This window comes from Erpetoichthys calabaricus, chromosome 13 (assembly GCF_900747795.2).
Source record: "Erpetoichthys calabaricus chromosome 13, fErpCal1.3, whole genome shotgun sequence".
In the NCBI taxonomy this organism is placed as follows: domain Eukaryota; kingdom Metazoa; phylum Chordata; class Cladistia; order Polypteriformes; family Polypteridae; genus Erpetoichthys; species Erpetoichthys calabaricus.
In genome coordinates, this window is record NC_041406.2 from 24,816,752 (window position 1) to 24,843,221 (window position 26,470).

The following is a 26,470-nucleotide window of genomic DNA, read 5'->3' on the forward strand; positions in this document are numbered from 1 at the left end:
ATTCCACAGATTAATCAACAAAAACAGTAAAGATATACCATAGTTATAGTTTGGATTATTAGTAATTCAAATATTGCAACAACTTGTAATAGATATAAGTGTACTAAAGAGAAAAACAACCTCAGCGTTGTTAAACAAAATTTAAACACTAAAGTGCACAACAAATTTTCACTCTTATCAGAAACAAGTTCATATTGTTTTCTAGTTAAAAGGCTTATAGATAAAGACGGAAACAGAACAACTACATCTAATTTACATGCACAGTATATAAAAATAAATATAAATAATATAATCTGCCTGCGGTGGGTTGGCACCCTGCCCAGGATTGTTTCCTGCCTTGTGCCCTGTGTTGGCTGGGATTGGCTCCAGCAGACCCCCGTGACCCTGTGTTCGGACTCAGCGGGTTAGAAAATGGATGGATGGATGGATATAATCTGCATTTGACTTAAGCATGTGTACATAGCAACACATTAGCTAGAGACAATTTGATGGTATTAAATCTCTCTGTTATAATAAAAAAATCTTGGGACGAGACGTGACTTTTGGAAGGAAGCCCCGTGGAGACGGAGACCTTTGCCATGAAATTCTTTCAAGTCATGCCCTACTTACAACTACAGTGCATCCGGAAAGTATTCACAGCGCATCACTTTTTCCATATTTTGTTATGTTACAGCCTTATTCCAAAATGGATATTCTTAAGACAAAGATGATGCTTGTTATAAACATTTTAATAAATTGCTGAGGGAAGCAGTTTACTTATTTTCTACCACCTACTGCTTGTTAATGTAGAAATGCCACTAATTCCCACATTTATGGTGTTCTTATATATACAGTGCATCCGGAAAATATTCACAGTGCATCACTGTTTCCACATTTTGTTATGTTACAGCCTTATTCCAAAATGGATTAAATTCATTTTTTTCCTCAGAATTCTACACACAACACCCCATAATGACAACATGAAAAAGGTTTACTTGAGGTTTTTGCAAATTTATTAAAAATAAAAAAACTAAGAAATCCCATGTACATAAGCATTCACAGCCTTTGCTCAATACTTTGTCGATGCACCTTTGGCAGCAATTACAGCCTCAAGTCTTTTTGAATATGATGCCACAAGCTTGGCACACCTATCCTTGGCCAGTTTCGCCCATTCCTCTTTGCAGCACCTCTCAAGCTCCATCAGGTTTGATGGGAAGCGTCGGTGCACAGCCATTTTAAGATATCTCCAGAGATGTTCAATTGGATTCAAGTCTGGGCTCTGGCTGGGCCACTCAAGGACATTCAGAGTTGTCCTGAAGCCACTCCTTTGATATCTTGGCTGTGTGCTTAGGGTCGTTGTCCTGCTGAAAGATGAACCGTCGCCCTAGTCCGAGGTCAAGAGTGCTCTGGAGCAGGTTTTCATCCAGGATGTCTCTGTACATTGCTGCAGTCACCTTTCCCTTTATCCTGACTAGTCTCCCAGTTCCTGCCACTGAAAAACATCCCCACAGCATGATGCTGCCACCACCATGATTCACTGTAGGGATGGTGCCAGGTTTCCTCCAAACGTGACGCCTGGCATTCACACCAAAGTGTTCAATCTTTGTCTCATCAGACCAGAGAATTTTCTTTCTCATGGTCTGAGAGTCCTTCAGGTGCCTTTTGGCAAACTCCAGGTGGGCTGCCATGTGCCTTTTACTAAGGAGTGGCTTCCGTCTGGCCACTCTACCATACAGGCCTAATTGGTGGATTGCTGCAGAGATGGTTGTCCTTCTGGAAGGTTCTCCTCTCTCCACAGAGGACCTCTGGAGCTCTGACAGAGTGACCATCGGGTTCTTGGTCACCTCCCTGACTAAGGCTGTTCTCCCCCGATCGCTCAGTTTAGACGGCCGGCCAGCTCTAGGAAGAGTCCTGGTGGTTTCGAATTTCTTCCACTTACGGATGATGGAGGTCACTGTGTTCATTGGGACCTTCAAAGCAGCAGAAATTTTTCTGTAACCTTCCCCAGATTTGTGCCTCGAGACAATTCCTTTGACTTCATGCTTGGTTTGTGCTCTGACATGAACTGTCAACTGTGGGACCTTATATACTGTAGACAGGTGTGTTGTCTTTCCAAATCATGTCCAATCAACTGAATTTACCACAGGTGGACGCCAATTAAGCTGCAGAAACATCTCAAGGATGATCAGGGGAAACAGGATGCACCTGAGCTCAATTTTGAGCTTCATGGCAAAGGCTGTGAATACTTATGTACATGTGCTTTCTCAATTTTTTTAATAAATTTGCAAAAATCTCAAGTACACTTTTTTCACATTATCATTATGAGGTGTTGTGTGTAGAATTCTGAGGAAAAAAATGAATTTAATCCATTTTGGAATAAGGCTGTAACATAACAAAATGTGGAAAAAGTGATGCGCTGTGAATACTTTCCGGATGCACTGTATTTTCAAACAAGACCACGGTCATCAGGTGCATTCTGGCACTTAACCTGGACAGACAACAATCCATTAATGGGCTTACTTATGAACGAACACACACACACACTTATGAAGATCCAGTTTAGAATCACCCATTCATCTAAATATAGCAGAGAGAAACGATGAAGTCAAACGAATTAACGCGAAAATTGTCAATCGGTTAGTATAATTGACTACGCTGAAGCAGTTGGTGCTGATCGTGAGGAAGATGAAAACATCAACTTACAATATCCCAAAGAATATCTACAACCGTAAACACTGTCCGGTCTTCCACCGGCTGAATTACTGTTGAAAGAAGGATGTATCGTAATGTTATTGTGCAATTTATGTATAAGTGATTAACTACGCAACGGAACAAGATTAGTTGTATTAAAAACTGGTCAAACAATTCTAACGTAAAACTTTAACAGGCGACAAAAAAGGTAATGTAGTACATATTCCACAAATAACATTAGACACCAAAGGAGATCTTGATATGCCATTCGTATTAAAACATTTACAGTTTCCCATAAGAATAGCTTTTGCTATGACAATTAACAAATCACAGGAACAAACATTCGAAAAAGTCAGTTAATTTATTAGAGAGAAAGAAACGATATTCATTCACGGGCAGTTATACGTTGCTTTGTCACAATGTAAATCCAAACACGGAATCCAAATTAAATGCGATATTGAAGAAAAGTTAATTCCAAATAATGTTTTAACTGAAGTTCTAAACTAAAAGTGAAAATAATGCATATGTAACAATTCCCATGAAAATAACCATCTCTTTAAATTGTACATCTGGTAAACCAAAGCCAGGGGTTGGCAAGCGAAGTGAGCAGAGGGCGGAGCCAGAATGCGATTAGTTGACCAGCTGACATGGAGGACAGCAAAACAAAAAACTCCTAAGATTGGTTCAGTAGGAGAAAAAGAAACCCCTGGAGGGCCACAGTAGGAAGACAGGAGCAAGCTAATCAAATGGTTAAGTCCGATAGTAATCAGCTTCTGCATCGTAGAAGTCAGAATGACCTAGGCCAGCTGGGCACTAGCACTAAAGTATAGTCTCACTGCTGCTTGAATATACATAAGCCATTTGCCTGAGCAGTGTCACTGACAAACACACTGAAGGCAATACAAAGCAAGAAACAGTTTAACAGTTCAAACCAATTCACCCTAACAAAAATGACAAGTGTCTTTGTGTCCCCATTTGCTATGTCTCTGTCATTCCAACAGATGGTACATCACATTAATTTACACTGTTTTCCCGAATCCCATATCAAATACCTTTATAACCGAGACATACATGTTGCATGATGCACTGCAAGTGTTAATGCTGATGTCTATGTCGATTACTTGGATTTCAGAACAGCTAGTTAAATATGAAAAGGAACAAAAATGGTAAATACAGACTACTGAACAGCCCACTGATGAGAAAAAAATTGTGAGCAAGAATAGATCCAGGTGAAGTAATGGTGAAATTAGAGCTGAACATCCCTGAATGGAAATTGATTTTGGGCATGTATGTGAAAGAAAGAAAGCACATTACACTTTGCATGAAGGCTGTGTCATTTCAGCTTACATGAATGAATGGGAAAAGCATACGCCATGACATAGCGTGGTCAGGTGCAAATTCTCATCCGCCCACCACTGCTAGTGTTGGTATCATGACTACTTAAACAGCGAGAAGAGTGCAGCTGTAATTGAACAAAATATCTAGTGGAGAGGGCAGAGTTAACGACAGGTACCCAGCACTGATCACATTCACAGCTAACATGGCCTCAGTTCAATGAACAGAACCTGCTATTCATTGCCAACAGGCATCGCTGTCATAACTGGAAGGTGCTATCACTCATGTAATCATTACACTCTGCAAAGGATTTTGAGGACGACAGTAGGTAGTAGGACACAATTTCACACTTGCTGCATTCAGAAATCTTAGTGATAGGCAAAAATGGATATAATGAGGGTATTAGAAATAAACTTGATCCATTAGACTTAAAAGTCAAGACAGAAGCATATAATTTAGGCGTAATTAATAACTCCGACCTAAATTTTAAAGCACATTTTAATCAGATTACTAGGACAGCATTTTTTCACTTAAGAAATATAGCAAAAGTTTGATCCTTTATAACTTTGCAACATGCTGAGAAATTAGTATGTGCTTTTGTTTTTAGTCGACTAGATTACTGTAACGCACTCCTCCCAGGACCACCCAAGAAAGACATCAATCGATTGTAACGAGTTCAGAATGCAGCTGCCAGAATCTTAACTAGGAAAAGAAAATTCGAGCACATCTCTCCAGTTCTGATCACGTTACACTGGTTACCTGTGCCATTTAGAATTGACTTTAAAATTCTGCTTATGGTTTACAAAGCCTTAAATAATCTCGCTCCATCTTATATTTCAGAATGACTTTCACCTTACACTCCAAATCGTAAACTTAGATCTTCAAATGAATGTCTGCTTAGAAATCCAACAGCTAAACTTAAAAGAAATGGTGAAGAAGCCTTCTGCTGTTATGCACCTAAAATCTGGAATAGCTTACCGATAGAAATTCGCCAGGCTAATACAGTGGAGCACTTTAAAAAAAACTGCTAAAACCCATTATTGTAACATGGCTTTCTCATGGCTTCATTTTAGTGTAAACCTAATATTATGTATATGCATTTAATTTTCATTTTTTTTCATGGCTCTAAAATCCATACTAACCCCTACTTTCTCTGCTGTTCTTTATCTGGTTTCTGTGGTGGCGATCAGCACCACCACCACCCGGTCAAAGCACCGTGATGTCCCTACATTGATGGATTGAAGGCCAGAGGTCCACATGACCATCATCATCATCAAATTCTTCCACTTGAAGTCTGAAAACCAGGAGGACTGATTGAGATCATTTATGTTAGTTAGAATGCCTGGAGGGGGCTGGGTGGTCTCGTGGCCTCTGAACCCCTGCAGATTTTGGTTTTTTTTTTCGCCGGCCCTCTGGAGTTTTATTGTTGTTTGTTTTTTCTGCCACAAGGCCATTGGATCTTAATTTATTCTTTGTTAATTAGTATTGCCTAATATTATTTTTGATTTTTTTTTCATTTTCATCTTGTAAAGCACTTGGAGCTACATAATTTGTATGAAAATGTGCTATATAAACAAATGTTTTTGCTGTTGCATTGCATTATATGCACCAGTGGCAATCTTTATTCAAAATGCTCATCATTAAGTGAATTAACCAATTTCAACCAGGCCTGAGCAATATTTTGAATTTTAAAAATTCAATTTGACATTTAAGAAAAATCAATAGGAAAAAGTCAATATCATGATGCTCAGTACTTTTAGTTGATTTTACACAACTCCTACTGAACATAAAATAAAATCTCCACCACTCTTTGAAAGTGTGACTGCATGAACTTTGCCCATTTTGTCTGGTTGAGGTGATGAGCATTAGAAAAATGGAGCGGTAGTGTTCGCTCTGCTGTTTAGAAAATGGCTTGATTTACTCAAGAAGACAGTGCAAACAGTAAAAAAATATGTTACTGCACATGAACAGACTAGCCACGCATATGCAATGATTGTAATGTGAAATGTTCTCCATTCTGTTGCATACCATATCAGTGGGCAAGCAGCAGGTGGAAGGAGATAACGACTGCAGTGACTTAACATACTACAAAAATAAAATTTTGTCTGCCTGATTTGCACCTTAAAACACTTTTTCAATTGTACTCATATGGAAGATTATTTCTGCCACTCAAAAAATTCTTATTGAATTAGTTCACAATACTTAATGCATTATATTGCAAAGCTATTGTCTCTGCAGTCAGTAGTATCATGCACACTCATGCTTCAGACATCTAGTGACAGCTAGTGAGTAAAAGGTTAAGAGGATATTTGTTATAGATACTTTGAAACCGTGTGCCGTGGTGGTGCAGTGATCAGTGTCTAAACCTCAAATCTTGATGGGGATAGAAAAAGGGGATGAATGTTGCTTACTTCGCAGCACATAAAGGACTAAACATATTTTGTTAATTGAGAAAAACTCCTGACGCATTTCCTGTATTCTGTGAACAGATAATCATATGTATTTGAGTATACTCACTAATTCACCCACAAATGCATAGGGACAACGTGCAAACCCCACACAGACCCTGGCACTATGAAGTAGGATTACTAGCTCTGACCACTTTGAGCTACATTATTTGTATGAAAATGTGCTATATAAATAAATGTTGTTGTAGCTCTGCACTTCCATTGACTAAAATTAAATATATAGCTATAACTTTTGTAGATGTCTTGTCACTTGATTGCACATACGTGTGTGCATAACCTCTTCCTCAACAGCTGTCACTAGATGACTGAAAAATGCGTGTGTACGATATTACAGGCAGCAGCAGGCAGTATCTTTGCAAAATAATGCAATTCTTCTTCTTTTTTCCTTCGGCTACTCCTGTTAGGGGTTGCCACAGCGAATCATTTTTTTTTTTGTCCGCATATTGATATGGCAAAATTTTACACCGGATGTCCTTCCTGACGCAACTCTCCCCATTTATCTGGGCTTGGGACCAGCACGAAGAAACACACTGGTCTGTGCATCCCCTGTAGCTGGGTTTTTGCGAAATAATGCAATTACTATTCTGAAATAATGCAATACTTTTGCATAATAATGAAATCATTTTTTTTTTCCAAGCATTGGAAATAAGCTTCCATAAATTTACACCATAAGCATCTCATCAGCATGGAGTAAGCACTAATCCTTTGAAATCTCATTGCCTCCACTCTGTATTGAAATGCTACTAAATAAACGAAGCTATGCAGTTTTCAAGCATCTTTTGTATGAGCTTCTCAATATTTATGTATCAATTATGGGGTAAACTACATTGCTGGCCATTGTATTCTTGTTTTGATTTTATATTTTCTGTTTATCAAGTAAATAGAGTTTCCTAACTACAATTGTTGAAGATATTCTGCATATGTTACATTCAGTTCACGTTAACATTAAATAAATACATTGTCCTGGTGATCTTTATAGAAGAAAGGGCAGAGCAGGCTCTTTTTCTTTAGGAGACAGCATTCCTTTAATATGGGAAGTGACATCCTTCACATCTTCTACAACTCTGTGATGGCCCGTGGGATTTTTCATGCTGTGGTGTGCGGGGTTGGTTACATCACTTGTAGAGAGGCCCACCGAATCAACAAGCTAATTAGAAAGGCAGGCTCAGTTATGGGATGGCCTATGGACCTCCTGGAGGTTTTAGCTAAGACAAGAATTCAAACAAAACTGAGTGTCACAAAGTATAGTGTTACACATCCTCTCTCTCTGACACACTAACACAGAGGAATTTCAACCAACTAATTATTAATTAAAAGTGTGTCAGGACACACTATGGGAGCTCATTTATACCAACAGCAATATGCCTGTATAGTGCCTCACTATGACTGTGAAATCCAAGTCTGAAGTTTTCTTTCTTTTTAGTCATTCTTGTGTGTGTTTAGACCATAGTGTGAGTGAGTGTGTGTGTATTTATTTATTTACCTATTTATGTATTTATTTATTTAAAGAGCTTCTGTCTTCTTCTTTCGGCTGCACCCGTTAGGGGTTGCCACAGCGGATCACCTTTTTCCATATCTTTCTGTCCTCGTCATCTTGTTCTATGACACCCATCACCTGAATGTCCTCTCTCACCCACATCCATAAACCTCCTCTTAGGCCTTCCTCTTTTCCTCTTCCCTGGCAGCTCTATCCTTAACATCCTTCTCCCAATATATCCAGCATCTCCCCTCTGCACATGTCCAAACCAATGCAATCTCGCCTTTCTGACTGTCTCTCAACCATCCAACTTGAGCTGACCCTTTAATGTCCTCATTTCTAATCCTATCCATCCTCGTCACACCCAATGCAAATCTTAGCATCTTTAACTCTGCCACCTCCAGCTCTGTCTCCTGCTTTCTGGTCAGTGCCACCATCTCCAACCCATATAACATAGCTGGCCTCACTACCGTCCAGTAGACCTTCCCTTTCACTCTCGCTGATACCCATCTGTCACAAATTACTCCTGACACTCTTCTCCACCCATTCTACCTGCACTGTCTTTTTCAACTCTCTTCCACAATAAATAATACATTTAAAGAGCTTCTGTAAAAAGCCAAATTTCTCCTGGGGTCAAATGAAGTTCTATCTAACTTTGAATCTGCTATCTGCTAAGTTATAGGAAGTCTACTCATATTACTTTTTGAGCAGAGGTTAGTCACAGGATGGATGGATAGATAAATAAACATAGGAAATATTCATTAATGAAAGAAAACTGTGATTTTATAATGACAAATTTTCCATTACAAATGATGCAAATCATAAAAACATCTATGTATAGTATACATATTGTATATTCATGTAATATAATCGGGCGGCACGGTGGCGCAGTGGTAGCGCTGCTGCCTCGCAGTTAGGAGACCCGGGTTCGCTTCCCGGGTCCACCCTGCGTGGAGTTTGCATGTTCTCCCCGTGTCTGCGTGGGTTTCCTCCGGGCGCTCCGGTTTCCTCCCACGGTCCAAAGACATGCAGGTTAGGTGGATTGGTGATTCTAAATTGGCCCTAGTGTGTGCTTGGTGTGTGGGTGTGTTTGTGTGTGTCCTGCGGTGGGTTGGCACCCTGCCCGGGATTGGTTCCCTGCCTTGTGCTCTGTGTTGGCTGGGATTGGCTCCAGCAGACCCCCGTGACCCTGAGTTCGGATTCAGCGGGTTGGAAAATGGATGGATGGATGGCTGGATGTAATATAATCTGTGATTATCGCAATTATGAATCAAGAGCTTTGTCCATCCTTATACAAAAATTTCAAAAGGAGACAGAGAGAGAGAGAGACAGAGAGAGGGAGCACACTCTCAGTTTACAGAGATTATAGAGATGGTCAGGCACAGATGCCAGAAAAGCAGACAAGGTGCTGAACGCAATGCAGTTCATAAAACGCAAACTAAAAAACAAGTGGGGGGAGATATAAAGCAAAAATGTATGGAAAAAAAATAGGATTGCTTCATCATGAAATTCTCACATTACGTAGAGATAAAAACCTGTTACCTTACCTATTATTTTATTAGTATTATTGTAAGATTATTATATGTATTGACAGATGGAAAACAACTCTCTGTCTACATAAAATCCAACGTCTGTGTGTCTGTCTGCTTTTCCGCTTAACGGATTTAGATTGGGTTTTTTACTCCAAATTGCCTAAACATTCTGGTTGATTTTGCGAATTCTCTCATCGCGCTAAGTATCAGAGTTCGCTTGCAGGAGCAATTTATTCACGTTAATCTGAGAGAAAGGCTGCGGGCCAAGGGGAGGGGGAAGCGGGACGTCAGGAGTGGGGAACCAGGCGAGGCCCTCCTCATTCACGCGCCAGCCTCCATTCGTGTCGCTCTACCTCTTGCCACGTGTTGGTGTGTACCTTGCCTCCGCTTAGCTAGCGATACCTGTTGTTTACTGATTTTTAAAGTCTGTCCTGTTTCACGACTACGTGGGCGGAGCAGCAGGAGATGGCTAGTACTGTATATACATTCCTATATGGTACTGATGGTGTCTTGAGAACATATTAAGATATATAAAATACCTCATTTTGGGGCAAAATTATTGTAATATCAATTTAAGCCCATATTGCTGGACCTGAATTTGACCACACATGCCAAATTTACTACAGGAGAAGAAAATTTAGTTTAAGTGTAAACTATTTAGAGTACTACTTATGGATAAAAAGACCGATTGTGTTTTTCTCTTTTTCATATGAAACAAGTGTATGCTGCATAAAACAACTGAAGCGTCTAAGGATATGTGTTTCTAATCGTGGACAATGGCTTACTGTGGCATCAGTACAATGCATGAGCCTGTAATGAACTGCACAAAAAAACTCCTGCCATAGACTAAAGAAATGCTTGGCTTTACCAAAATAGTAACACCTAGCAGGACCATGAATTAAGTAATTTGTTAGCCTCCGCATTTCTAGTTTAAAAAAATGTAAGCATGAATGCATAAAAAGAAGAAGTAGAAAAAGAATACTAAATAAATCAGTTACATCACAATCAAACTAGCAAGCATTTATCTACAAACTAATGGAAGGCAATGCACACATTCTAATATGGTGCAGAAGAAAAAGTAGAGGGGAGAGCTCAGAGTCATGAAATGCAGCCATGTAGGGAAGCAAAAAAAAAAAGAAAAATAATAGGGGAAGCTGGTGAAGAAGGCCTAGAAGCATTTCAAAGTTATTTTACTGCAAAAGGAATAACAAAGGCTATAAAAGTGCTTGACTAGCAGCAGAGCAAAAATGATGATAATATTATGAACAGTTGATACGGCCTTCCTACCCTCTGTGCCTTTTTCCAGTTGAAGAGTTGATGACAGTGGTCTTAAAGGGACGATTATGTCATTAGGATTCAGACTTTCAGTCACATGTTTTTCAGAAAAATGTGCTAACAGCTCACTTTGGTTTGGGGAGAACAAGTTGCAGATTTTGCACATGAATATAGAAATGCCACCTGCAAAACAGAAAACGTGAAGAGTTTTAATACAAATGCTCGAAAGCTCATATACACACATAGTACAAAGTACATAGCTGAGAATTTACATGCAATTCCTCCTAATGAAATCAAACTCTATTACAGTGTTCCAAAAACTACTCATAACATTTTCATTGATAGTTAAACAGCACTTACAGGCCCTTAATAATAAATAATAAACTTTCCATATTGGTAACACAAAGAGCTGACTAGTCATATCAATGAGAGACTGACAAAATTTCATTTCTATATTTTGGCAAAAGCTCACAACAACTTGTAAAATAAAAAAAAAACTTATTAAACTTAATGAATAAAGGCACTATATAAGCTATATGTGTCCGACCCGGCACAGATTCACACTGAGGCACGTGTAATGGAACAGAAATCTTTTATTTTTCTTCACCTGTGGGGCACGTCTTCCCCGTGAACCCCACAGGTATAACACAGTCCCAAAGTACCTTATTGTCCAGACAGCAATCCTTCCGCTGGCACCACCACTCCTCTCAGGCCTCTTCCTCCCGATTCTGGCCCTGAGTGGTGGTTGCTGGCTCCTTTTATGGCCTTCCCGGGAGTGCTCCTGGTGCTTGCTCACCTGCTCCCAATTGCACTCCCGTGTGGGCCCAATGATTAGACCAGCTGGGCTTAACTATCTCTGCCTCGCCCCCGGGCGGCCATCCCAGGTCCCCACAGGGTTGGGAAGAACTCCATCTCCCATGAAACCCTGTGGGAAACTGAGGCATCATCATCAGCCTGGGAGGCTGCCACCAAGTGTCCCGGGGGAGGTATTGAGGAGTCCATGGCTGTTCCCCCGGAACATAAGCAGAAGGGGCGTCCTGGCCGGGCATGGACCCTGGCCGTCCTCCACAAAACTCTTAGCTCAAACTAAACTTTAAATGGGGCTAAAAACCACAACCACACTGCATTAGTAGAAGGTTTAAAAAGGATGAGTACTATCTGAAATGAGGCTGGTAAAGATGGAGTTCCTCCATCTAACACAGAAATACACAGCTTCATTACAAAGAAGGTTAAAATGCATCATGGAAAAAAATGATTTCTTTTTAAATAAAATAAACATTTTTCACTCCGCTTAAACAGTTGTTTGACAATGAAGCGCCTTTCACTCTCTGGGTTTTACAAATGAGTTGGTTTAACCAAAGTCCTGTTGATTTACCACATCGCATACTGAATGGACCCATTCCACACCAGGGCAGCACCCTCTGCTGTCCCGAGACTCAAGCAAAGCAACTCACACAGAACAAGCATTTTCAAAAGAGAGGGGCAATTAATTTTAACACAAACTCATTTTAAAGTCAAAGCACAGTTCTGAAAAAAACGCATTTCAGGGCTGGATAACAACAGAAATAAAGAGAAAGCTCAAGACACCTCCATTCATCGTATATACTGTTATTGAGTCACGTACCACATAGCACGTCAGCAGTTAAAGCCAAATAAATTAAAGCAGTAGAAAAAAAAATCCTGGGGTCTTGTTGAAAAAGCGGACACCACTTGTTTTTAAGATTAGGCACCTACTCTAAATTTTTTTAAGATTGGGGACTCTGGTGTACCTGGCCTTACCCCCATGAACCTTAAGTTCAGGGTTTGTAGTAGGGGTAGGCCAGTCTAAAACAAACAACAAGAAAGAGATGGCGTCCGCTTATTGAACAAGACCCAAATCCTGGCCTTCCATAACAGAGGTGTGGGTGGCAGTGTTGCTTGCATAAGAAAGCATGCTATATACCAAGCAGTTATATGGAAATAATGCATTTTGTTTTCTTCTTAACAATATTTTCATCTTGATTTTCATTGTTTAATTAATCCATTATTTGCTAATTAGTGGGTCTGACACTAAAGTAGTTGCAGCCTTTGATTATTTAGTGTTGTTTGCCTGGGTATCTGCTCTGCTCATTTTTAATTGTCATTAATAACATACAATGAAGGGGAAAAACTGCACAAAGAAAGGGCAAAATAGAATGAAATCAACAAAAGAGAGTTAAGCATTTAAATGTATAGCAAAAGGAGAAATATTTCTAAATGTCTTCTAAATGTAAAAATCATGCTGCTGTGCTTTTTCTGAATGTAGAATAAGACAACAATAATACCAGCTAATTAAATGAGCTCAGTGTTATCGGGTGTTGTTACCGATTATGAATCTGGCTGAAACAAAAGCCTGCAGCCACAGTGGGTACCCAGGACCAAGTTTGAGAAGCACTGGTATAGAACATTAAAGTTTATGCAATAAATTCTTAATCTGAGTAGGAAAAATGAGTACAGTTGTAAAGCAGACAGAGATGAAGACCACATACTTGCATATACTTGATTATTAGACTACTAAATCTTGAGCAAAAAATGCATAAGAATATTATGAAGGGTATGTGAGCATGAAGCAGTAAAGGAGTGGGTGAATTAAACATCACCATTTGGTATCATGAGATAAGTTTCTACACGAATATACAGCGGATTCAGAAAGCATTGGGACGCCTTCATTTTCTATACACTTTACTTTGTTGTAGACGACACAACAGTGGTGGGTCTCATTCGAGGTGATGAGGAGGGGGGATTACAGAGAGGAGGTGAAGTCATTTGTGGAATGGTGTGATAAAAACAATCTGATACTGAATGTCGAAAAAACAAAAGAACTGGTGATCGACTTCAGGAAGAAACAGCTGATACATATCCCGGTCTACATTAAGAACACTGCTGTGGAAATTGTGCAGTCTACTAAGTTCCTGGGAGTTTATGTGACGAACAACCTCACCTGGTCCCTGCACACCTCCTCCGTCATCAAGAAAGCTCACCAGCGCTTGATCTTTCTGCGGAGGCTAAAGAGGGCCCATCTCAGTAAGTCAGTCCTCACCACTTTTTACAGAGGGACCATAGAGAGCGTGCTAACCAGCAGCAGCTCTCTGTGGCAGGAGAGCTGCAGCGCTTCGGACTGGAAAGCACTGAGGAAAGTGGTGAGGGCTGCGGAGAGGATCATTGGAGCCCCGTTGCCAAATGTACAAGATTTGGCAAAACAACGCTGTCTGGCCAGAGCTGTGCGGATTTCTAGAGACCCTACTTATCCTGCCTCTGAACTCTTTTCCCTCATGCCCTCAAGCAGAAGGTACCGCAGCCTGAAATGTAGAACTACCAGGTTTAAAAAACAGTTTTTTTCCTACTGCCGTTCGTCTTTTAAATGAAGCATTTTAGTATTTTATTGTAGGCTGATTTTAACTATGTGTTTTTATTAATGTCTTGTGCATCGTATTTTCGTTCTGCAGCACATCTTGGATGTTCTGCTGAATGACAATAAAATTGAATTGATTCATTGATTGATTGATTGATTTTAATTTTAAACGGACAAATTCACCATTTTTGCAGATCAGTCTAGACTAAAAAGCCCATAATGACAAACTGAAAATATGTTTTCAGAAACTTGCAAATTTATTAAAAAAAATCAAAAACTTAAATCTCTCATTCAAGTCATTTGCTGTGACACTCCAGATTATGGCCAGGCACATCCTGTTTGCTTTCATTCAAACTCAATTGATCAGCCATCGTTTAGAAAGGCACACACGGACCCATGTATAAAATATCCCACAATTCAGAATGCATGTCAGAACAAAAAAACCAAGTCAGTCACAATCAGAGCCTTGTGATGGTGTTCACTGAGCAGTATACAAAATAAAAGCAGTTTGCATGTTTCCCCCTATTCCTAGGCATCAAGTATGGCGCAAATCATAAACTGATCTAATACAAATAATAACCATAAGACTTAAGAGAGCATTAGCGAAACAGCTAGAAAGCCTATTAGGAATGCTAAAAGTCACTTTTAGAGAAATAATGCCAAACAGGCTAAAGCTTAGCTAAACAGATTCTTTCAGCATTTACTAATACAAATCAGTAGATACGTTTTGCTTGGATTAGTATAGGCTGAAACTATACAAATGGCCAGAGCCAGATAACATTTATACTTGAGTACTTTAGACTTTAGTGAGTTCTTCCACCTTAATAAAAAGATAAGTGTCTTTCAGTGTGTCCGCTCTGATGCAATGTCTGTGTCATTCCAACAGATGGCGCATCATAAACATTAACATTACCCCATAACAAATGGGATATAACAGAGGCATACACAATGCATGGTGCTCTGAGGTCTACATTGATTACTTCAATTTCACCACATCTTAGGACAGGTAGCAGAGCTAGTATTCATATACATGTTTGAAGCATTGTTTTAAAAAAAAAAAAAAAAAAAAATCACTACATATGGGAGAAAGTCCTTCAGAAGCAAATATCCTATTACGCAAAAAAGTCACCCAATCCAAGTCACTATAGTCTGGTAGATTTAACATGCATCACGAGTAAATTAATTGAAGCAATATTAAGGAAAGGATTGAGGACCATGCGTCTAGAACAGGAATATTAATTAACAGACAACATGATAATGGAGATTGTGTTTCACTAATATGATGGGATTCTATGAGGAAGCAACAAAACTGTACAATCAGAAAGGTGCATAGGACATTATTTACCTGGATTTTTCAAAAGGCTTTTCTCAATGAGGAAAAAAAGATCCATTTTAGTTAATCCTTGCTAGAAACATAGTGCACTTGCTCCCTGGATTAATTCAGGACTGCCAATCAACTTTTCCAGCAGGTCTTTAGGATCTAAATAGAAATCGAAGATTTTGACAAAAGATCCAAGGTAAAGGGCTGAGACTATGCAAACTGAAGTTGTTAACATGGCTGGGAATCAAACCCTGATCTCTGTACCTGTGAGGCAGCAACAATAAAGCGTTGCCCAACCCGTCACATATGTCAATAATTAATGTCTATATGTTTTTATACACATATAAAGCCATATGTCTATATGTCTTCTTCTTCACCTTTTTCCACTTCTGTGTGGGGTCGATGTGCTTGATCAGTCTTCTGCAAATAGTTCAGTCCTGCAACTCCTTGCCAGTCAAGCGCTTTTCCTTTAGATCTTATATATTTACATGGTTTTACTTTTATATTAATTTATCACAAGAGCTTAACATATAAACCATAAGAAGACGGATATCTAACTAAGATGTTAAGGAATTAAAAAATAATTTTTACTTGACTAATTTACATGTCACACATTGCTGCTTCATGGATGTTCAAACCCCACACCCAATCACTGTATGTTTTCCCCATGAGATTTCCTCTCCCATCCTTAAGGACATGCAAGTTAGGTTAATTAGGGATTTTAAACTAATTAGGGAATATGCACGAACTGGCTGCCCTGTTCAGGACTTTTCCTGCCTCGCACCTAGTGATGTCAGGATTGGGACAGCATTCCATGACCTTAAAGTGGACTAAGTGGTTTGAGAATTGTATTTAAATAGGGGTAGTATTGTGTCTCAGTAGACACCTCCACTTCACAACTCCTGGAGATAAGTCCAAGTTAGCATTCCATAAAGTTAGCATGTTCTCCAGATATCCGTGCGCATTTTTCTTTGGGTACTTCAGTTGCTTCTCACATCTCAAAGGCATGCATACTTTGTTAACTTTTTAAAATGGCCCAGTGCGAGTTTGGAAATAAGCACAAACCAGTTGTGTGATGGAATGTCCAGTTCAGAATATTTCCTACCTTGCATCTAGTGATGCATAGATTGGCATGGCACCCCAGGACCATGAAGTCGATTAAGCAGTTTGAGAACATTATGTTCCATGTAACTGCGGATAGCATGGAGGAGTAGTTAACTGTACTTCACACCCCATGGACACAAGTCCGAGTTAGCACTGCATAAAGTCTGTATGTTCATCAGATGTCTGTGTGGATTTTATTTATTTTTTTTTTTTTAATACTTCACTTTATTCTTACATCCCAAAGACACGCGTTTTATTAACTTTTTCAACTGGCCCATAAGTATTGGCTGTGTGATGGACTGCCCTGTTCAAAACTTTTCCTGCCTTGCACCTAGTGATGCCCTGGACTGACAGGGCACCCCATGACCTTGAAGTGGATTAAGCAGTTTGAGAACATTACTTCTCAGTGGTTAACTCTGCTTCACACCTCCGAGTTAGCACTGTGTGAAGTCTCCGGATGTCTGTATGGATTTGTCTTTGGGTACTTCAGTTGATTCTCACATCCCAAAGACGTGCATGTGTTGAGAACTGTTTAAACTGGCCCACTGTGTACTGTGCAATGGGCCAAGGCAGTGTCCAGTTTTGGTTTCTGCCTTGCAGTCAATGCTACAGCTATAGATGTCAGCCTCCTGGATAGTAAACTTAAAGAGTAGGTGGCTTTAATACATGGATGGATTTTAGATTTTTGGGAAACCCTGAGGTGCAGTGGTTAATGTTTTGCCAGGTTATGACCGAATGTGTGGGTTCTGTTTGAGACACTCTGTTGAATCCACCTTCTTGTTAAGACTGTTTAGTGTCTCATAACTGACCCAATCTAACTGAACAGGATGTATGTGAGTATGCCATGTAGTTGATGGGTATCCTTCCTAGGGTGAGTTACTGACACCTGCCCAATGAAGCCAAAGGTAGAATGGTAACACTTTAGTTTAGATACTGCAAAAATGCATCTATTGCTCATTTACTAGATAGATAGATAGATAGATAGATAGATAGATAGATAGATAGATAGATAGATAGATAGATAGATAGATAGATAGATACTGCAAAAATGCATCTATTGCTCATTTACTAGATAGATAGATAGATAGATAGATAGATAGATAGATAGATAGATAGATAGATAGATAGATAGATAGATAGATACTTTATTAATCCCAAGGGGAAATTCACATACTGCTGACACTTCTTTGGGTCTTCATAACACTTGCAACTCATCAGTAAAGTGCTTATTCATCTCTACAAAGTAACCTACTAACAAAACGTCACTTTGGAGCGGGCAGGGGTGGCTTAACTGTGACACAGTTTTCTTGATATTACATATTTAGTATAAAACCCATGAATCATTCAATACGTCACAGAGCACACGGATGAATGACCGGTCTACTGATATTGGGATTTATTGGGTGGACCAAAAAAAGCCTTTGTGAAGGTCTTTTTACATAAGAGCAAATGAATAACTAATGCATGTTTGCAGTACCTAAAGTGTTACCGGAGTTCTGGCTTCTCACGACCCTGACGTTTAACTGAAAAAACTCAAGTAATCCCTATAATCGCCGCTCATTTATGTGTATTTAGTCGTTGCCTGCATTTTAGTTGAACTGAAAGAATAAAAAATATAATAGCGTACTTACAAAACGAGACACGATCTCGGAGAAGTGAGCGAAGACAGCAGCATAAATGACAGGTGAAAATCACCCATTCAGAAGAGAATAAAAAATCGCGACAGCAGCCTAATGTTGGCTTTCAAACAAAAACACGAAACCCCACACAAGGAAAATAATCTGAAAAGCAACAAAAATGTTTATTAGGAAACACAACATATTTTTTAACATATATTCTCAACGTACTATCCAGCATCGGTCACACAACAGCCTTGGATTCTTAAAAGCAATGATCACATTCGTTTCAAATGTTTGACTATTGAAATGTTTAATAATAATAATAAAAAAGCAAAAGCAATAATTTAAAAAATACCACAAGCGAGGCAACGTTAAGGACAGTGTTCACCTAAACACACGTGTAAGAATGTTTCGTGATTTTCTCCACTGGTTCAAGCGTTAAAGAACACCCAACAACAAATGCTGTTCGTTTTCTTTTGCCGACTACTTTTACCTACGTTGCAAAACCTATCTGCAACTGAAATTACATATTCAATGTAAACAATCACTTACCTGGAGATTCAAATTCCATAATCTCTCAAAATAAATCCAAATATTACGGAATATATTTTAATTTTACTGACTCCTTTCCATAAGTGTGAAGCTTTTAGCTTCTAACTATTTGTTTTTAAATTAAAAGAATAAAGAGACAGGTTTCTGACGAATCTGCGTTGTACGACATGAAAAATGGAGTCTCTTTGCTGAGGCTGATGGGCAATAGAAGAAACAGTGGCGCGCGGGCGCGTACACGTGGAAGTCAGCTTCCCTCTCCCGGCTGGGGGAGTTCATTACGCTGTTAGTGCTGACTGAATGAGATTGGCAATGGCCAGGTTTGTAAAACGTAATAAAAGTTCCTTTTAACGCAGTAAGAATTGTATCTCACAATAAGGGATCTCTTGTTTACGTTAATGTTCCCCTGAAGAACGGCGACATTTTTTGCTTGACGTTTTCAGGATTTCGTTCCTGCCTGTCATGGATTATTGGATCTCAAGCACGTTATGGTCCGCTGTGCAGTTTTAGGCATAGTTTACATGTGACTGCTGTTTGTGGGCTGTTTTAAAGAAAAAAAGCAGCCCTGCACGGCGTCCATAGAACTAGTTTATTTTATTTATAAAGCATGGATGAGTTTAAATACTTGGGTTCAACAATTCAGAGTAACGGAGATTGTGGAAGAGAGGTGAAAAAGAGAGTGCAGGCAGGGGGGAATGGGCGGAGAAGAGTGTCAGGAGTGACCGACGGGTATCAGCAAGAGTGAAAGGGAAGGTCTACAGAACAGTAGTGAGATCAGCTATGTTATATGGGCTGGAGACGATGGCACCGACCACAAAGCAGGAGGCAGAGCTGGAAGTGGCAGAGTTAAAGATGTTAAGATTTGCATTGGGTGTGACGAGGATGAACAGGATTAGAAATGAGGACATTAGAGGGTCAGCTCAGGTTGGACAGTTGAGAGACAAAGTCAGAGAGGTGAGATTGCTTTGGTTTGGACATGTGCAGAGGAGAGATGCTGAGTATATTGGAAGAAGGGTGTTAACAATAGAGCTACCAGGGAAGAGGAAAAGAGGAAGGCCTAAGAGAAGGTTTATGGTTGTGGTGGTAGAGGACGTGAAGGTAATAGAGCAGGACGATATGGAAAAAGATGATCCGCTGTGACAACCCCTAAAAGGAGCAGCCGAAAGATGAAGATTTAAAGCAACCAAAGTGCTGCACATTAAAATACCGTATATACTCACGTTTAAGTTTGGTGCTTGATTTTACCGTATAATTTCCAGTATTTTATAATGTTGGTTGTATAAGTCGAATGTGGAAAACTCTCGCTATTGGTCCAACGCCACCTGAGAGAGTAACCACAGAGCACACTGCCTTTTTTTTCCAATGTATTGTGCCTGCAGGACCACATGGTAATACCAAACTATTCTGAAGCGGCATTTGCACTGTTTTTTGTGGCTCACACCCTCATGCACTTTTTATTGTAAGAGCATCCCTTATCTACAATGGAGGGGTTGATAAGAAGAAAATATGAAGCTGGTTTTATGTTCAAAGTTGTTGAAGTGGCGAAAGAAATTGGTAACTGCGGTGCTGCAAAAAAATTAGATGTGTCTGAGAAACTGGTGCGAGATTGGAGGAAGCAAGAAGATGTAAAAAAAAATGTGACAGAATTTTGAACGGGCATAAAAGTCAGGGTCTGGTTTTATAATCGATTTTTCATGTTTCAAGACCTGATTTATACACAAGTATATACGGCAAATGCAGTTAGCAGACAATTACATTCTAATACAGGAAAACGCTAAAAAAAGATATAAAACACAATAAAGATATTAAAGGAACCAATTCTAATTAAAAGCCAAAAAGAAAAGTTGTGTTATCAGTCTTCACTGTTGTTGCAGTTTAAGAACATTACCATGTAACTGCGGATGGCATGGTGACGGAGTAGTTAACTACTTCACACCTGCTGGACACAAGGCCAAGTTAGCACTGAACAAAGTCTGCATGTTCTCCAGATGTCTGTGTGGATTTTTTTTTTTTATACTTCAGTTGCTTCTCACATCCCAAAGACACAAATGCTTTATTAACTTTTTTAACTGGCCCAAAGTGAGTTTGGGCATACGTGTTGGCTGTGTGATGGACTGCCCTGTTCAAAACTTTTCCTTCCTTGCACCTAGTGATGCCCTGGACTGGCATGGTACCCCATGACCTTGAAGTGGATTAAGTAGTTTGAGAACATTATATCCCATGACAACTCGATGGTTAACTTTGCTTCACACCGGATGGAGACAAGTCCGAGTTAGCATTGTGTGAAGTCTGTATGCTTTCTGGATGTCTGTGTGGATTTGTCTTTGGGTACTTCAGTTCATTCTCACATCCCAGACCTGATATGAGCAGGTAGATTGTTCCAAATCCTAGGGGAGTTGTTTCAAAAACTAAGTCCGCTCCTTGATGTTAACCATGAGCATGGTTCAGACTCTGTAAAAATGGCCCAGCCCAGGACCATCTTAATGTATGGGCACTGGCCGGGGGCCCCAGGAGCAAAGGGGTCTGCAGTGTTTCTGATGCCTATGTTTGTTTCTGTTTTGCTGTCAAAACAGGGGCCCTAGCGTACTACTTTACCCGGGGCCCAATGATGCTGTTAAGATGGCTCTGCCCTGAGTCTGAGTGCCTATTAGGTTATTAAACTGTATTGTTTGCATATAAAATGTCCGAGAAGCACCAGCAGTATTAGATCAACAGTTTCGGAACAGATGTTATGTTACGCCAAGTTTATAGGACGTGCTAACCACACAAACCCCTAATCTTAACCATTTATACTACATGCTAACCCCTAACCTTAATCTCCCTCTTAAATCTGTTAGTACAAAGTCTAGCTGAAGCCAGATGTATAATATGTACAGTACATCTGGGGACAACCATGAGTGAATTTTGCTTAAAACTGGTTGAGAATGAGTAGCCGGCTCACTGACCATCACATTTATAAACCAATCCAACATCTCATGAAGGTGGCGCTGAAAGTAGGTGCGGTGATTTTGAACTGCAAAGAGCAGAGGTGCTCTTGTTAACCTGGTCGGACAGACAGCAAGCATCCGTTTACAGTAAACTGTCTACATCTGAAAAGTCTTCTGAAAAGACCCTATTAGACACATAAATGTGTGTTGCATGTGCAGAGAGCACTTTGCACATTTTAAAAATAAACATAACCTGTTTTAAAATAAGTATAACCTGATGCAAGGCAAAAACCTTTCTGTAGAATCAGATTATACATTGGCATTCTGGGGCATCAATGGATGAATGGTAAATGTGAATGATACGTTGTCGAAGGTGTTGCGTGTCCTTTCTGTTGTTCAGCATTGCGACGATAGTGTAGGAGTCGATGTAACCTTGAAGGAATTGGTAGGTACATTCATGAAAATGTCCATCCATCCATTATCCAACCCGCTATATCCCAACTATAGGGTCACGGGGGTCTGCTGGAGCCAATCCCAGCCAACACAGGGCGCAAGGCAGGAAACAAACCCCGGGCAGGGCGCCAGCCTACCGCAGGTTTCATGAAAATGTGAACTACAAAAAATAAGTTTTAAGTAAATGGTGAGTCACACCCCTTCAAAAGAACTGCCATTAAGAGAGCTGATAACTAAGAGCCACAGGACAAACAGAATTTAGTACTCAAAACACCCAAATCAACGAATATGATTAGCGATACCAGCAGCTGCACAACGTCCACCTTCTGACTGTACGTCTAAACAAATATATGGAGGAATTTAACACTACTGTCTAACTGGAAATTGCAAACATGCCATGTCAAAATAGTTGCAGCATTTTAACACATTGTATATCCAATGGACCATAATGCTTATCTAAACTCTATATGCTGTTGTTATATCATATACTGATGCAATAATTAAAATAAGAGAAAAACATAATAGCAGACAAGCACTTCTCAAATGTGTGAAGCTCAGAAGCTATAGTGGCCTACGTATGTGTCTGTCTTGTCTATCTCCACTGTCACAGTGTTCATTACAACGTGCAGATTAATCATCTTCAGTTACCTTGTAACACTGAGCTCCTGAATGGATAACAGCGGTTCTATCTTTTTGTTTTATCTCAGTGTTAAAAGTCTTTTTTTCAGAATCTATTACTCTCTCCCTGAAACCCAGTCATTGGTTTAAAATGCATGGACTGGAGGAACTAGGGCAGGTGTTTTAGGATGAAGCCCTGTGGGTGGACCTTTGCAGCGTAGGATTTCACCACTGTTGACTTTACATTTTTTTAATTTTTTGTTCCCTCATTTGAGAATCACGTCTAGCTGTGCAAGACTAGCTGGTCTATAACTGCTGCTCTACACCTGTGGTGATGTCTGCTTCTCTGTCTCTCCAACTTTATTATATTCCATGAAACTGCGGTCCAAAACTGAGTTAACGTATGGCTCCGTGGTGATGCAGTTGGATATTATTATTATTATGGAAGTGTTAAGCCTGAACAGCACTCAGGATAGTATTCTGCTGCTGTCTACTGTTTAAAATAATATTAAGCAAAAATATAAATAAATCAAGAATACGTCTAAGCGTTTGAGGTAGGTCTAAGAGTAGCCCACAATACCTATGACGTAAGTCATGTAACACCCACGACATCATGGAGAAAACACAACATCAGCAATGAAATTCCCTCTGTTATCAGTATAGACAAAACATGTGACTTTCTTTACTTGACAGTCGCCTTTATTTGATTTTGATTACCCTCACACAACCCTAATCTTTACTATAGTGTAACTGGGCTGACCACTTAACATCGACAACCTCCTTAGCAGAGCGGAGCTGTAGAGGTCTACAGCTAGACTCCATTGACACACAATGTGAGTTTCATGACTGATGTTGTGGGCACCACGTAACTCACACCATAGGTAGTGCAGGCTGCAGTTTCACTCTATGGAAACTCATTGATATTCATGAGTGGGTTGGAGTCTTCAACCAAAACACACAATGGCATGTAAACGAAAAGCTGCAAAGCCAGTTTTAGAACAAACTGAAACTGAACTATTGAATCAAGCAATAGCAACGACAGTGAGAAATGGTCGTCAGATGTTGAGACATATTGAAATTGAAGCAAATGGCACTGTAAAACTGAGCTGCCAAGATTTGCCTTTTGAATTTAGTCCCACGAACCTTTAATGTGGCAGGAAGGTAAAAGGATTGCAGTGAAGTTGAAGGACAAGAAAGATGTTAGCCTCTTAAGCACTGTTCACAGTGTAGCAACTTTCAACGTTTGTGTCAGATGAAATGTGGAAGTCACTACACCTTGCACTGTGGAAGCCTATAATAACAAAAAGGGGCACATTGATCATGCAGATCAGGCGCTGACATTCTACCATCTCCTGTGCAAACAACAGAAAAATATAACGAAAGTGTGCAAATAAACATGCTTGTACTGTCTTGATTGCAACATCAGGCTGTGTGTTGGTAACTGTTTCAAAACATATCACTCGAAGGAGGTGTACCAAATCCGCATCAGTACAGCAATGGGCACTAGACATTCCTTTCTTTCAATATTCATGTTAACATTTTGGTATTAAAATGTGTTGGCTTGGATAGGCTTCAGCACCCACCGTGACCCTGTTCATGAATAAGCTGGTTATAAAAATGGCAGACTGCCATATTTCTGTTACACATAATAACTTTTATATCTTTAGCTCATTTTTCCAGGGGGTAAACATAATGTGAAGGATGCTATACTTTAATCAAGCCTTCAGCACCACGATTGTCAGATCTGAGGACCTAAATTGATGAGATGGAATGGAAATGTGTATGAAGTTTGAAAGATAGGAAGGTGATAATTCATTTAGGCACATAAAACAATCAATGGCACCTTAAAATCAACCCTGTAACAGACCAGAGACCAATGAAGGACCCCAATATAGGAGAAATATGATCATGCTTGCATTAAAAGTCTAGCCGCCCTTTTTTGGACCCATTGTAGATAAGAAAGGGAATGCTGGGTAACTCCAGTGCATACCACTGGACAAGTAATATTTTGCTTCCTGAACACTTTTGGGTGTATCTTATAGATTTTCGTGTGCTGATCACAAAAATCCCCTTTACATTTTTCTATGACATACTGTTCTATTGCAAGTGCCAATTTCTCTGATTTGCTGTCATAAGTGTACATTTATGGTACAACAACTACAAATTGGACATCTGTGGTGATCTGAAAGTTGTGGCACTGTTACTAGGACTGCAGCTCAGATAGACCAAGTGCTGTGAAATGGGAGCTGTGCTAAAGAGCCTTATTATATTAAAAGTGTGGCTCATAAACCACTTGTCAACTCAACAAAGATATTTTGCCTCTTCTTCATATAAAACTGTGATGAAAAATGTCATGAAAGCCATATGCAAGGAAAGTGAAGAATTTCAATATTTGAGACAGTAGTATTAGGGTGTTGTACGGTGTTAGCCATTATGAATGTAGAGAAAAGTCAAGCAAAATGACACCTTTTACTGGCTAACTAAAAAGATTACAATATGCAAGCTCTCGAGGCAAAAACTTGCAATCCACATTGTCACCAGGCATAGTGTGGCCGGAGCCTGAACAAGGGGCCTGAGTTGCCTCGAAAGCTTGCATATTGTAATCTTTTTAGTTAGCCAATAAAAGGTGTCATTTTGCTTGACTTTTCTCAATATTTGAGATAGATATTTCCAAGAGTAATTGAGGCCAAGATTAAGGAAGGCTGTTCTGTTGGTACACAAATCTGACACATCATCAGTAACAATTGGGTCGAAGATCTAGTAGGGCCAGAGCAAATCACACGAACAAATTCTAGGATATTGTTGATTTTTTTTTCTTGGCAAGTAGAGAGCATCAGACTGCATCCAGAATGGCTGACAACATGCTTCAAGCATACAAAACCATGAAGTGCAACGTGTCAACTAAAAAAATATTTTCTGCATTCACATTTGCACTTATGCCCTGCTAATCAGATGCTAAGTACAAACTCTTGTACTGAATAAAAATACTGAACTATCCCTTTGACCCAAATATTCAGATCCTTTACTCGGTACTTTGTTGAAGCCCCTTTGGCAGCAATTTCCAGCCTGAAGTCTTCTTGGCTCTGAGTTTCAAAAAATCTCGTCCCTAAGGTCTGCAGGTAACTCCTTTGACCTCATGGCTTGATTTTTGCTCTGGTGCACATTGTCAGCTGTGAACCTTCTACAGCCAGGTGTGCACCGTTCCTAATCAATACGTTTACAATACACTTCAATATACGTTTGTGTTTTATACATCCAATCAATTAAATTTATTACAGGTTCACTCGAAACAAGGTGTAGAAACATCTCATTGATGCTCAATAGAGTGGGATGCACCAGAGACAGATTTGAAGTGTCACAGCAAAGCGTCTGAATACTTGTGTCAATATGACATTTCAGATTTTAATTACTTTGTCATTCAGGGGTTATTGAGAGTTGTGTGATGTGGAAAAAAATAATTTAAATGATTTTAGCACAAGGCTACAATATGAAGGTGTCTGAAGGCGCTGGATTTTGGAAAAGTAAATCAGCAGGAATCATGCACTTAGAAATGATGATTTGGAAGCAGTTTGGCAGCAATGTGGAAAATAAGTGATAAACTCATAGCAACATTTAGGTGAAGTTTATAAACACAGTTTACTAACAAGCCCACCATCACAGTGGATGCTTATGAATATTCTGATCAGATTCTTTACACTTAAAGAAAAAAAGGTGTTACATCTGTTTCTTTCTTTATATGCACAACAACTTGT

The 26,470-nt window shown here is 39.6% G+C and overlaps 1 protein-coding gene across 3 annotated transcripts in view; it reads right to left on the reverse strand.

Moving 5' to 3' along the window:
• The window catches only part of LOC114664097 (zinc finger protein ZFAT-like), a 179,955-nt gene extending 161,038 nt beyond the window's left edge, over positions 1–18,917 (reverse strand). Inside the window, exons 1-2 of one of the 3 annotated variants that reach the window (XM_051936012.1) lie at positions 18,724–18,917; positions 10,770–10,940 (exon numbers count right to left, since the gene is read on the reverse strand). In XM_051936012.1, coding sequence (XP_051791972.1) covers positions 10,770–10,940; positions 18,724–18,742 — 190 coding nt within the window. In that variant the 5' untranslated portion in view covers positions 18,743–18,917. Of the gene's footprint in view, positions 1–10,769; positions 10,941–15,472; positions 15,558–18,723 lie in introns of those variants that run through there. The other 2 variants (XM_051936011.1, XM_051936010.1) reach the window with 2 other exon arrangements.
• Positions 18,918–26,470: the final 7,553 nt, after the last annotated feature.